The sequence below is a fragment of the Pipistrellus kuhlii genome, unplaced genomic scaffold (assembly GCF_014108245.1).
Source record: "Pipistrellus kuhlii isolate mPipKuh1 unplaced genomic scaffold, mPipKuh1.p scaffold_m20_p_18, whole genome shotgun sequence".
In the NCBI taxonomy this organism is placed as follows: domain Eukaryota; kingdom Metazoa; phylum Chordata; class Mammalia; order Chiroptera; family Vespertilionidae; genus Pipistrellus; species Pipistrellus kuhlii.
This window is the reverse complement of record NW_023425493.1, coordinates 6,321,006-6,333,872: the sequence shown is the minus strand read 5'-3', so window position 1 is coordinate 6,333,872 and position 12,867 is coordinate 6,321,006. Positions and strand designations below refer to the sequence as shown.

The window sequence follows — 12,867 nt, the reverse complement described above, 5'->3', positions numbered from 1 at the left end:
GCTGCTTGGGGTTGGGGAGGGCCAATCAGGGTTACGGTGCGCGTCAAAACATCCAGTCATTCCGGTCGTTGCGGTGTTCTATGTGTATAAATACATGTGGATTTTTCTGAGAACAGGGTTCTTTGCACCAAAGCTCTTGATACCCCCTGAAAGATTAAGAACCTCTGGTCTGAGTGGAGGGCTGAAACCAAGGTCACACGTGTAACTGAGTGTGAGCTAAGGAAGTTCTTGCACTGTGGGACCAGACTTCATCACCCAGTCACCTGTCCAGTCTGACACCCATGGCTAGAAGCCACAAAGGCACCGGCTCTGTTGTTTACTCGAGCTCAGGAGGGCCATCTACGCTTGTAGGGGAGGGGTGTGACTTTTAAAGAAATAGTGTGGGCCATGATGACTCCCCATTTCTAGAAAGAACCAAGCACAGTACACAGACAGCACAGGGAGAAGAGGACACACCGTGAACAGGAATGCAAAATGAATAAGGAGAAGGCTCTGGGTGTGAATCAAACAGACCATGACATCCACCTGCTGAGGGAGCCCCAGGGAGTTGTGATAGATCTTCTTCCCTCAACACCCATCTCCCCCCCACCCCCCTCTCTCTCTCACCCATACACACACACACACACACACACACACACACTCACTCACTTCCACGGTGACACCATCCCTGAGAGGTCACTATTGCCACCGACCAGCGTGATGAGTTTCCCCCACTCACCCTGCCCCAGCCACCCTCAGGGGGAAGGGCGGTGGTGGCGTGGAGGGCTGGCAAAATCACCGTAATGAGAAATACACACAACGTACCCTTTACTCTCACCGAGATCGTGTGCCGGATGCTGCCCATCTTGTTGGAGGCCAGGCAGAAGTACTCCCCCGAGTCTTCCTCGGACACGCTGGTGATGCGCAGCGCCTTGTTGAAGTTCTCAAACTTGGCCTTGTCGGACGGGAGGTCCCCGCCTTTCTTGTACCACGCGATGTCTGGTGTTGGGCTGGGAGAGGGGCCGGGCAGGAAAGAGGGATTTATTATAAACCGTGGCTCTGCAACTCTTCTGCGGAGTCTGTGGTCTTCTACGTGGGCCCAGGGATACCTAACCTCTGACAGCTGTTCTCATACAGACGGCGGCTCAGCACATAGCATCTGAGGGACGTGTCTAAGGTTAGGTGACCAGACGTCCCACTTTTGGTGGGACAGTCCCGATTTTTAACAATTTAAAAAAAGTCCCGATTTTTGGAAAGATTCTTTTAAATCTTTTGGATTTTTTTTTAAAACGCCGCAGGATGCGAGACAAATTGTTAAAAAGCGGTACTGTCCCACCAAAAGCAGGACGTCTGGTCACCTCAGTCTAAGGCCTCAGAGATTCTAACCTGTCCAGCATGCCTGCCCGTCTCCTTTCCTCGCTATCCAGAGAGAGATGGCCAGAATGGGATGGAGGGCTGTCTGCTTCTCTTTCTGTACCCCAAAACATGGCACCCAGAGCACACCCGAGCTCCCTCCCAGCCTCCCGAGGAGGGCGGCCAGAAGTGGGGGGAGGCGGTACGTACACCCCGGAGGCGATGCACTCCAGCAGCAGGTCCATGCCGCGCAGCACCATCTGACTGCTCGCGGTGCCCTGCGGGTACATGAAGCTGGGCGTCCTCTCTGCGACTCCCCGGGCTGGAATAGGACAGAACGAGCCGGTTGAGCCTCCTGCCCTGGGGGCTGGCCTACATTGGCCGAGGCTGCCAGGCTAGGAAGAGATGCCACCTCGCCTGGCTGTCCCCCTCCCCTCAGAGGCCCCAGGGCCCGCCCCCTCCCAGCCGAAACCACCCAAGGGCTGGGCATCATTAAGAGAGGGAGTTAGGAAGCTCGGGGCTCCTGGGCCCCTCGGGCACATGTGTGAGCAGCTCTGCTTCTGAAAGGACCTGCCAAGAGGAGCCGCTTCCCTCCCCGTGCCCTGGAAAGGGGGCGAGGCTGCCTGAGCGGCGAGTGGTTTGTTCCCTGAGCATCTTGTGTGGGGACCCCAGAGGCCAGTGGGGTAGACTCTGGGGGGCCATCTCAGCAGCAGAGGGAGGAAGGGGAAGGCACACATTGGGACCACAAGGCAGGCAAGCTGCTCTTGGGGACCCTGGAGACAGGAAGCTGAGATGAAGCCACGAGACGCCGATGAACAGTCAGAGATGCGGGGAGCGTTACTGATGGGTTAGCAAAGACATGGGGAGAATTAACGAGCAGAGATGACAGGAAATCACTTCTGGGGCCAAGACTGCGCCACTAATGACTCCGGAAGTGGGAGGGGGGCAGGCAGGAGGGTGTGGGTTGCATGTGAGGGGAGGGGGTGTGCAAATCAAGGAGCCAGAGAAGCCCCAGGCTGTGAAGTTAATGACGTGCACAGGTGTGAAGCCGGTGGCCCGCAGAGACTGGCAGACACTGTCGGGGTGGCCCTTTCCCAGTGGGAGGGGTCGGGCGGGTCTGGGCACACCCCAGCAGTGGAGCCCGCCGCCTGAGCTCAGGGCTCCCTCGGGAATCTGTGTAGTTCTGTTAGATGGATGTGATGGAAGGAAGAGGAACCGGGAGTTTCCAACCAGGAGCCCAAAGCATGGGAGGCCTGAAGAGGCGCCTGTGCCCGAAGGTGTACAAACAGACATGCACGTGGGCCTACTCATGGGCTTACTGGGTCTCCCACCCAGCGGACAGGGGAGAGGTGGGAGGAGGGCAGAGTTGCCAGGAGCGGGGAGCCCTCAGAGTGCCCGCCCAGGGAACAAAGGCGTTTTCCTGGCCGGAGCCTGCGAAGGAAGGCCGGCAGAGAGAGGACAGCATGGCCGCGGCACTCTCTGACCCTGGGGCCTCCCAAAGGAGCTTGCTGGACTAGCTGGTGCCTGGCTGGATCAGCGGAGGCTAGTCCCAGGGGCACCCAGCCTCTCTCCATTAGCCATTTCGTAGAGTTTGCGCCTTTGTCAGAGGGGGAAATGATGAAACGCATGCAAAGGTTAGTTAGGAGGCTGGAGCAACACATGGCAAACAGCAAGTGCACAATAAACACGGGTGAGATGAATGCATTCAAGGGGAGAAGAGAACAAAAAGAAGGCAGCAAGCGACCCCCCGCCATGTTATTTCTCCCTCTGTAGATGTCCTCATCTGTCCACCCTGCACACACATTTACCACAGTGGCTACTGAAGGGGTTAATCCATTATGTGGTTAATTGGTTACCATACTTATATCTATAACTCATGTAGCATCCAGCTCCTGGTACCAAGGAAGCCTGATACCAAAGCAGCAGCTTCCTCCCACCCACCATCATGTGATCACCAAAACAGACAACACAAGGTCAAGGGCACCACGAGGAGAGGGGGAGTTCAAGCAGGAGGCTCTGGAGTCAGGAACCTTAGGATTACGTAGAAGAGGTCCCAGCTCAGTGGGCATACTCCTTCCTGCTGGGATACCACCTGCAGAAACCAACCTGTGACCCTGTGCACATGTAAGTCACACCACTGCACACAGGACCACAAGCACATGTGACCAGCAAAGCATTAAGTGTGGGAAGGAGGAAGAGAGAGCAGAGTCCCCCTGTGGGTGCCTTGACATGCTGTAGCTGTGACAGTGCCCGGCCAGAGGGGCTCAGTTAGTTGAGCGTCATCCCATGTACCAAAAGGTTGCTGGTTCGATTCCTGGTCAGAGCACATACCCGGGTTGCAGATTTGACCCCCAGTTGGGGCGCATCCGGAAGGCAACTGATCAATGTTTCTCTCTCACATTGAAGTTTCTCTCCCTCTCTCTCTCTCTCTCTCTCTCTCTCTCTCTCTCTCAGCATGTCCTTGGGTGAAGATTAAAAACAAAGGTTATAGCAATATTTCATGTGTAAGATGTGGGCTAGCAACCACAGAATTATCCTATAAGGGGAGAAGCTACTGGGAAATAAGCCAACACTCAACAATATAGGGAAGAGCGTCCTAGAAGTCAGAGGTAATCATTGGGGCTGCCATTGGGCAAGCCTTCACATGGACCAGGCGCTGTGCCAGCACCTCCATCTACATCATCGTGGTAAATCCTCGAAACAAACCTCGGGGCATCACCCCCATTTTCAACAGAGAAAATGGAGGCTCAGCAAGGTCAACGGACTTGCCAAGGTCACAAGCAGTTATGTTTTGGATGCTGGACCACTTAGCACCAAAGATTTTGTTCTGACATCTGCTCTATATTGCTTCTCTCTTTAAAGGTGGATCCCTCACTTATCCCACAGCTTTGGGAATATGTCTTATGTTCAAAGAAAAACAAGATTCAAGGGCAAAAGAGGTGAAGGAGGAAGGTGTTTTCATCTTAGCTTTGGTGGTGAGCCTCTTCCAGTACGTTTTCCTCAGACATTGTTCCCATGGTCTCAGGTAAGATGCCAACTTCCTCAGTGACGAGTAAGTACACTCTGGCCCGAGTGGGGAAAGAAGCTGGGCTGGGAACTAAGGCTCCAAAAGCATCTCAACTGGATTATTATTTTTTCTTTTTTAAAAAAAAAACATGTTTTATTGATTTCTAACAGAAAGGAAGGGAGAGGGATAGAGAGCTAGAAACATCAATGAGAGAGAAACATCAATCAGTTGCCTCCTGCACACCCCCCACCGGGGATGTGTCCATAACCAAGGTACATGTCCTTGACAGGAACTGAACCTGGGACATGTCAGTCCACAGGCCGACGCTCTATCCACTGAGCCAAACTGATTTCGGCTCAACTGGATTCTTAAGGCCATGAAAAGCTTAGAGAGGCGTCAGGGTGACATGTGATATCATAAGGGACAAGAAGGCTGGACCCCAGGGGAGGTTGTGAAGAGATGGGGTCAGATGCAGCAGGAGGGGTTTACGTAAAAATTTATGAAGCACTGTCCTGGCCAGGTGGCTCAGTTGGTTGGAGCTTTGTCCCGTACACCAAATGGTTGTGGGTTTGATTCCAGGTTAGGGCATATATAGGAGGCAACCAATCGATGTTTCTCTCTCACACTGATGTTTTTCTCTCTCTCTAAAAAATAATAAAAATAGTTCCTCGGGCGAGGATTTAAAATAAAATGTATAAAAGAATAATCCAGCTGCTGGAGTAGACCCAGGAGAAATCTGAGACAAAGGTGCTTACTACATGACACGCTATGAGACACTAATGGAAGATGACAGTTTCCAAGGGTGACACAGGACACCCTCTTTTACCACGGAGGCGGGGACCCCTGTCCAGCTGATGATGCTTCCCTTACGCTCCCTGACTTTCAGGGCTGGGTTGACCCAATACCTGATCGAACTCAGAACCCAGAAGCCGATTTAGGAAGATCTCCCACGTGGGCCCATGTGACCTTTAGCCCAAGGGCAGTCTCTGCTCTCACAACTATGGCTCAAGAGTGACCAGAGGAACCTGGTCAGTAAGGTGACTTCAGAGGGCCAACAAAAAATGCCTCCATTGTCACCTGCAAGAGGCAAGGCCGAGGCTGTGGAACATCCGAGCTGCTCCCCTCTATCAGGGGCTGTCTGTTAGCAGAAGAGAGTTCAATGGTCAGATGTACCCAAGAACCTTTGCCAGAAGCAGCTTTAGGGGCAGCCAGGTCCTCCGTTTGCTGCTTTTAGTTCTCAGAATGTAGGACTCGTGGGCTGGATCCCTGCCATCTCACCCCCTCTCTGGCTCTAGGAACCACTGACCAACCACCCAGAGGACAAAGAAAGCTCCTTACTCAGTAACATCGGCTTCTCCCCCTGCCGGGAAGTCCCTTTGCAACTTTAACCCCAACCTCTTGGGCAGCAGTGAGGGCTTTTTCTTCCCCAGCTCTGAGCACCACTGAGATCCGAGCAGCTTTTGTCTTTACATCCTGCCCTGAAGCTTCTCCCTCCACAGTCCTCCCTTCCCAGGACTGTGCCTACTTCCTCCCCTTGGCTTGCCTTCAAACACTCGGAGTTCTTCCTCATGTCAGAAGCATAGGACAGTTACACTTCAGACAGTCAACCCTAAACCATTCCCTTCACTATCACTGGTGTGTCTGACACCACGCCAGGAACCACATGCATGTAGCCCTATTTAATCTTCACAACAAAATGATGGGGCAGGAAATAGACCCATTTGGCAGATGAAAAGGCCTGACATGCTAAATGACTTGCTCAAGGTCAATCAATGGTGCATCCCGGAGCCCGAGTTTAACTCATGGCAGTCTCCTTCAGCGTGCACACTCTCATCTTCCTCCTCTCCTGGTCTGGGCAAGTCACGGGGCATCTGGCATACATTCAGAGGACACCAAACTGATGCAGAAATCACTAGAATGGAATGGAATGACTGGGGGGGTGTGTGTGTGTGGCCCCACTGCTACAAAAGGGACCTGCCATGTTTCACAGCCAAGCACAGCAATGCACTGGACATTCTTCACCGCACAGTCTCTCTGCCAGGTCTCTGCATTCAGGAAGGGCCTTATCTCCTTTCCTTTCTTTTCACTTTCTCTTTCTTTCTAGAAGCATCCAACACAGCAGCTATCCTTTGTTCAGCACGGGCCTCACTTTGACTTTACAACCTTCCCAGCTGCCGTCATGCTTGCTCAGCCATTCTCCCTTGACTTCAAGAGAAGGGGTCCCTCTCATGTCGAGGCAGGATGGTAAGAAGCCAGGAAAATTCCTTGGCAAGTGGAATGGGGAAACTGAGGCTGACAGCTGGACACACTGGTTGAGCAATTTACAGTCAGATAGAGATGGTCGACCGGGCCAGAAAGCACTCTAAGTGCTTGGCAACAGGCAAAACTGGTGCTGAACCTCACCCCCAGGGTGCCCTTTCCGCTCCTGGCATATCGCTGGCCATGCTGTTTGGACGCCCTGACCCTGCCTCTATAGAGAGATCATTGAGGCCTCAGCTGTGTTTCAGCTCCAGGCCTAGAAAGGCAGCTAGGCCAAGTGGCGATGCCAGACCCAGCTGCAATAATTAACAATCCCTTCCCTGGTGTCCATCAGTCCAATGAAGGCCATGGCCCTGAAAGGGCACATCTGGAAAGGTGATGAATATTCTATTGCGATCCTCCTCCTGAGACCTCCCCTAAAATCCCTGCCTTTGGAAAGCAGATAAAACCCCTCCAGACAACGAAGCCAGTGCTCAGTTGAATCTCCTTTTTGAGTGAGTTATCTTTCTCTTAAACTCTAAGTGTCCCAGCGAGACGTGCAACCAGGGGAGCAAGGATCAGCAGCAGCTCGTCCCAGGTTAACCCCCTGAATCTGTCTCCAAGGTCCCCTTTTCTCTGACTCTCCGGTGAGCTGGCCACAGGCTCGCCTAGGCACACTTCTTTCCTATAACATTTCTAGAGAGACAGAGCAGCCTGGCCTAGAATTTCTTCTGTTGCTTCTTCTATCTCAACCCTTCCTATTCCACTGTCCCCAGCTCAAAATCACCCGGACTCTGCCCTGGCTGGTGTGGTTTAGTTGGTTGTGAGTCATCCCTCGTAGGTTCGATTCCCAGTCAAGGGCACATTCTTGGGCTCAATCCCTGGTAGGGAGCGTGCAGGAGCCAGCCCAGTGATGTTGTACTCTCACATCAAGTTTCTCTCTCTTTCCCTTTCCCTCTAAAAATCAATAAACAATCCCTAAAAAGAAGAAGAAGAAGAAAAAAAAATCACCTGGACCCGTGTTGTGAAATCTTTCCTGCAAGAACCCACACACCACAGGCCGGCCTCAGGCAGACCTGCTCTGGGCTTGGTCCCTCTCCGGTAACAATGCAAGGACTTGTGAGTTTTGCTTGTTTTCATGGCCCTTGGTTCTTACAACTCCCACTCATTCACTTGTAATACTAAACTGGTTTAAGCGGCTAGAATCACCCAAGCCTACGCCATTGATAAAACAACTCCATTGACAAAACAACTCCATATGCTTATGCCCTGAATTGTTTATCTTCCATAAAGTGAGGAGCTGGGACCAGACGGTCTCTAAGGGACCGTCTGGCTCTGATGTTCTCCAGCTTTAAGAATATTCCTATAATAGATTACCCGAAATCCAATTTAGAAAAAGGCACATTCCACACCAGTGCACTGGGGCTCTGGACACCATGGCGGTGGCCCCATCGTTTAGAAAACAAATAACACCCAGAATCCAGCAAAGATCCCCTGCTTCCTCAGGCGGTAAGTCTCCTTGGCAGGATCTCAGTGTGGCTCTAGCTGCTTAGTGCCAAGTCAGAGCCTTTCCTCTCACCCCTCTTCCCATCCCCCACTCACTGTTTACATTAGCACATCACAATACAGACACTTCCTGTCTCCTGGAGCCCACAAAGCCCCCCTGGGGACCTGCAGTCCCAGCTTCGGAGGCGAGGCTGAAGATGGCGGCCAGCTGTCTTGTCAGAGCCAGAATATGACGATTCTTCTGGCTGCTCGGGGAAATGGGGCATCTTGAGCCACGGGGGGAGTAACCCAGGTGTGGAAGGAGCCAATTACTCCGTTAATCAGCTTGAGCAACCCGTTGTGTGACGAGTTAGCTGTGACTCCTGGAAACTGTTCCATGACTTGCAAACGTGTGGATGGGTGGGCATTGCATTTGAGTGCACTCCCCGAGGAGAGAGGAGGGCCAGGGACAGCACAACGTCATCCACAGTCACCTTGAAACAGGAGTCAGAGCTGGACTCTCACTATTTCCCAGGTGAGTTTTAGAGGCCAGGGGCCTGTGATATGGCATCCCCACTAGCTACGGCTAGACTGCAAGGCAGGCAATCCACACCCAGACACTTAAGAGTTAACAAAACACACACTAAAGGCTTTCTGTGCTCTTTAAACCACACTAGGCCCAGACTTACTGTTCTTCCTCACCTTCAGTTACCCGCCCCCCACCTACCACTGATGCCTAAGTGTCTACGGAACCCTCCCAGAAGCTCTTTTGAAGTCCTCCCTTGGTTTGACCAACATGTGCAGAATTTACCGACTGGAGGCCTGCAAACCACACCAGCCACCTCAAACTCCCCAACTGGCCGCTGTCTTCCTTGCACGCGGCATTCGGCAGGTGGCACCTTGGCCCCCCGGCCTGGCCGGCTGTCAGACCTGCCACTCGGCACGCGTGAATGACGTGGTATCAGTCGAGTTAGGCAAACTGGGGTTAGGACAGGCAAGGTTACTCCCGAGGTTACCACTGCGACTCACCACTGTACATGTCAGGGTGGTTTCTTAAGGACGAGTCATTATAGGGGTGGTCTGCAATAAACAAAAGAGGGTGAGCGAACAGGGGCCACAGGGAGGTCACAGAGGCGTACACGGGGGAGAACAAACAGAAATGCGAAGCCACAAAACAACCGGGAGCGCACCCGTGGCCTTTGGCAAAAAGGAAAGACGCGGCGAGCTTGGGAAGGAAATACACTTGGGTGAAGAACAAGCAGCACACGACAGCCCAAAAAAGAAAGAAAAGGTTAACTCCTGCAAAAGAAGGCAGAAAAGAACAAGCAGCACACGACAGCCCAAAAAAGAAAGAAAAGGTTAACTCCTGCAAAAGAAGGCAAAAAAAAAAAAAGTTTATTTTTTAAATTAAAAAAATTAGGCGTGGCCCTTCACTGCCTGGTCCTACTATATTTTCAAACAAATGAGAGAAGCGTTAATGATACCCCATGGCTGTCTTTGAACAAGCAAGTCCCATCAAAATCCCCATTTGCCGGGCCTCCGGGTCAAGCCAGCTCTTGGGGGCTAAAGAGAAAGGGGTGTTGGGCCGGGTCCTGTCTGAGCAGAAGCCAGGATGCAAGGGGTGGGAGTAAAGGAGCGGAGAAAACGGTCCAGAGAAACATTCGTCAGCAGAGAGGGAGAGAGGGACCCCTGGCAGCAGCCGACAATGCGTGCTGACCAGCAACACACACCCCAGCCTGACTAGCGGGTGCCACCCTGGTCTCCGAGATGTGCCTGTGGGTAGACAGGCCTCCTTCTGAGGAGGCGAGGAGTGGTCCGGGGAGCAGGCAGAGCTAGGCTGGGGCTCAGACTTTAGGATCAGAAAGGGAATTTGGAAGGAGGGGGGAAAGAGGAAGAGGGGGCGAAAGAGAGAGGGGGGTACATGAGTGCTTTGAGTTCTACACTGTGGACGGGGAGAGGCCTGCTGACTAAGCCGAGACTCAGCAGCGAAGCCATTCCTTAAGGAGCAGGACTAGAGGCCTTGCTCCAACATCAGGCGAGCAAACCCTTGGGCCTGAGCCCTCGTGAGAAAGCACTTGGAAGTAGGGCGCATGGTCATGCCACCATCATTAAGTCGCTTTTCACTGTTGTAGTGCCATCCCTTCCAGCCTCGGGGTTCAGGTTCTGTCGGAAGCTCAGGCCGGGGGTAGAGCGGCTGACTGGCAGCCAGGCAGACAGTCCTGAGAAGCCAGAACTGCTCTTCCCTCTTCTCTCCCCCCGCAACCCTCCGCCCAGGCCTGAGGGAGGAGAGGTGCCTGCCAGGACTTGGCCTATTGGAGGACAGCTCCACCCTGTCACAGCTGCCCGGAGACTGGCCCTCTCTGGGGCTGCATCCAGCAGGAAGATGCTCAGGACTTCGCACTAGCCCTTAAGGCAGGGCTTGTGTAAAAGGCCTGGCCTGTGTTTGCATGCCAGCGTGGGTTTCCCTGGAGCTACAGGTGGACTTGACCTGCAGGGAAAGAAGAGGCGGAGTGGCAGAGGGTAGGCCTGGCTGTGGCTGGCCTCCTGGGTGAGGGGACAGGAATACGCAGGGGACAGGCCCTTGTTCTGTGCTCCCAGCCAGAGGGGAGACCCACGCTCAGGCCGCGCCTGCCTTTGTGGACCTGGGAACACACTGAGACGTTCAGGGAGGCCTCTGACTGCCCAGAGTGTCACTTAGACACAGATGTCAGAGGGAGGCGGTGAGTGCTCCTGCGTCTCCTCGGGGAGACTTCTTCCCTCGTTGTCCAGTGGTATGGGGTGGACGGGACCCGCTCTGCGTGGGACTGCACCCCAAACAAAGTTAAAACTGATCCCAGATCGCGGTGCTGTGTGTGAGGTGCCCCTTCCTTTACTGCAGGAAATACAAAATCCACTGTGGAGAGGGTCATTCCTCCTGGTGGGCGAGCTGTGACAGAGCCCTGGAGGGCCACCTCGGCCTCCCACCGGCCTGGCCCTGACGGCACAGGAAAAAGCCTGCGTCCCTGCCAGGCAGGGGAGGGGAGAGGGCACATGTGTGCTGCGAGGGTGCCGGAGCTTGCTCCCGGCCAAAGCTGCCCTCTGAGACTCTAGGAAGCCAGCAGCACTTTTTTGGAGAGTTTTCAGTGGCACAGGAGACCCATTAATGGAGCAGACACAGACATCCCTTTTCTCAGAGAAAAGGATGCTTCCGGAAAGACCAACTGGTCAATGTGGCTGAAATCTCTAACCAATGCCACAGAGGAAGGCTCTTCGCTACCTCCATCCCCGCCTCTGCCTGGTGTGACAGCGGCGGCCTCTGCCAGGGCCAGGGGCGGTCACCTGACCCAGCCCTCCAACAGCAGGCTGACGTCCAGCCTGTCCCGGGCAGGGAGACAGGGACCCGGGGATGGCACTGCAGGCATCCACTCCTGCCCTCCCTTCCCTTCCTCCCACCTAACACCCTAACCCGGCCAGCCGCGTCCTGGCCCCATAGGCCGCCGAGGTCCCGGGCAGACCACGCTGTCCTCCTGGCTCGGCCAGCGGGCAGGCGGTCCCCGCTGGCGTGCCCTGAGGAGACACCTCAGACAACCCATTTCTTGTCTGGAATAGGAGCGCCAGGGAGGGGCGGCAGCAGCCTGAAGCTGGGGGACCCTGCCAGGAACAGCTGGGGCTTGTCCCTGGGTTTCTGGCTGTCCTGTTGCTCAGAACAGAGTGTGGGGACCTGCAGAGGCACGAGGTGGGGGGAGGGGATTAGAGGCAGGTAAAACCGGGTCAAAGAGCGAGAGCAGATGAGAGAAGGGGAAAGAAGAAAGTAAAAGAGGAAAGGGAAACAGAGAGGAAGGAAGTGAAAAAGAAAAGGGGAGGAAACGAAGAGAAAGAAAAAAAGAAAAGGGGGAGGAATCGGGGGAAGCTGCTTCTTGTGGCTCCACCTCGAGGCCGAGTTGACTCTTGGCTCCGCGGGTCTCCTTCTTGGGCAAAGGAAAGGGGGATGCTAGGGGGTCGCCCCACTTGTCCCGAGTGAGGAGTGAGCTCACCCAGGCCTCTCCCCGCCTCCCACATCCCTCCAGGAGGCATCGCCAGCCACCTGCACCTGTGGGTTATGGGAAGCCAGGGTTCAGCCTCTTTTCTCCGACCTGAGAAAGCTGCACCTGGCTTCCCTCGCCTTCGCCTCTGTCCCCAGTGTTGGGGACATCATTAACAGCCCAGTCAGGCAGACTGAGGTCTCTGGGGCGGGGCCCTCCATGGAAGGCATGTTACAACTCCACGGGGACAACCCACACAGCCTCGCTCAGCGTCCCAAGCAGGCTGAGGACTTGCAGCCCAAGCTCCAAGCCAGTGAGTCCCGGCAAGCAGTGTGCCCGGAGCTGGTCAGCTTCTCTCTCCTCCCTGCAGGGTCAGCAAAACGCTACAGTGGGTCAGGAAATGCCCATCCACTTTGATGCCCGTCGGACAGAATCAGGAATAAAAATGAGAACAAACAAGGCTAACCATAAACACAGCGATTCCACATGGTCCAACATACACATGTCCCAGAACCAAACGCAACCCATGGAGGTGCACCCCCTCAGGTGGGTGTTCCGTGCTGTGGCTTATGCTAGAAATAAAGATTAGCAAACGATGGCAAAACATAAAAGAAGTAATCCAGCTGAGAACATGAGAGGGGTGTGGATGAGCTCCTAAAACAATGCTCCTCAAATCCTGGCGGCTCCAAATCCCCCGGGAGCTGACGAAGCACAGAGAGGCGCCAGAGGGCTGGGCCCGGGGCCCATGCCAAGGCCCCAGGCATTCTGATTCCCATCCATATGGGAAGCACTGACTTAGGGCAG

At 54.3% G+C, this 12,867-nt stretch overlaps 1 protein-coding gene across 19 annotated transcripts in view; it reads right to left on the bottom strand.

Annotated features, from left to right (window-relative positions):
- Positions 1-12,867, bottom strand: part of NFASC (neurofascin) — a 141,810-nt gene that overhangs the window by 48,581 nt on the left and 80,362 nt on the right. For 12 of the 19 annotated variants that reach the window (XM_045583028.1, XM_045583031.1, XM_045583030.1 and 9 more), the window contains 3 exons: positions 9,092-9,142; positions 1,543-1,654; positions 805-989 (listed from right to left, as the gene is read on the bottom strand). In XM_045583028.1, coding sequence (XP_045438984.1) covers positions 805-989; positions 1,543-1,654; positions 9,092-9,142 — 348 coding nt within the window. The remainder of the gene's footprint in view (positions 1-804; positions 990-1,542; positions 1,655-9,091; positions 9,143-12,867) is intronic. The other 7 variants (XM_045583032.1, XM_045583034.1, XM_045583033.1 and 4 more) reach the window with 1 other exon arrangement.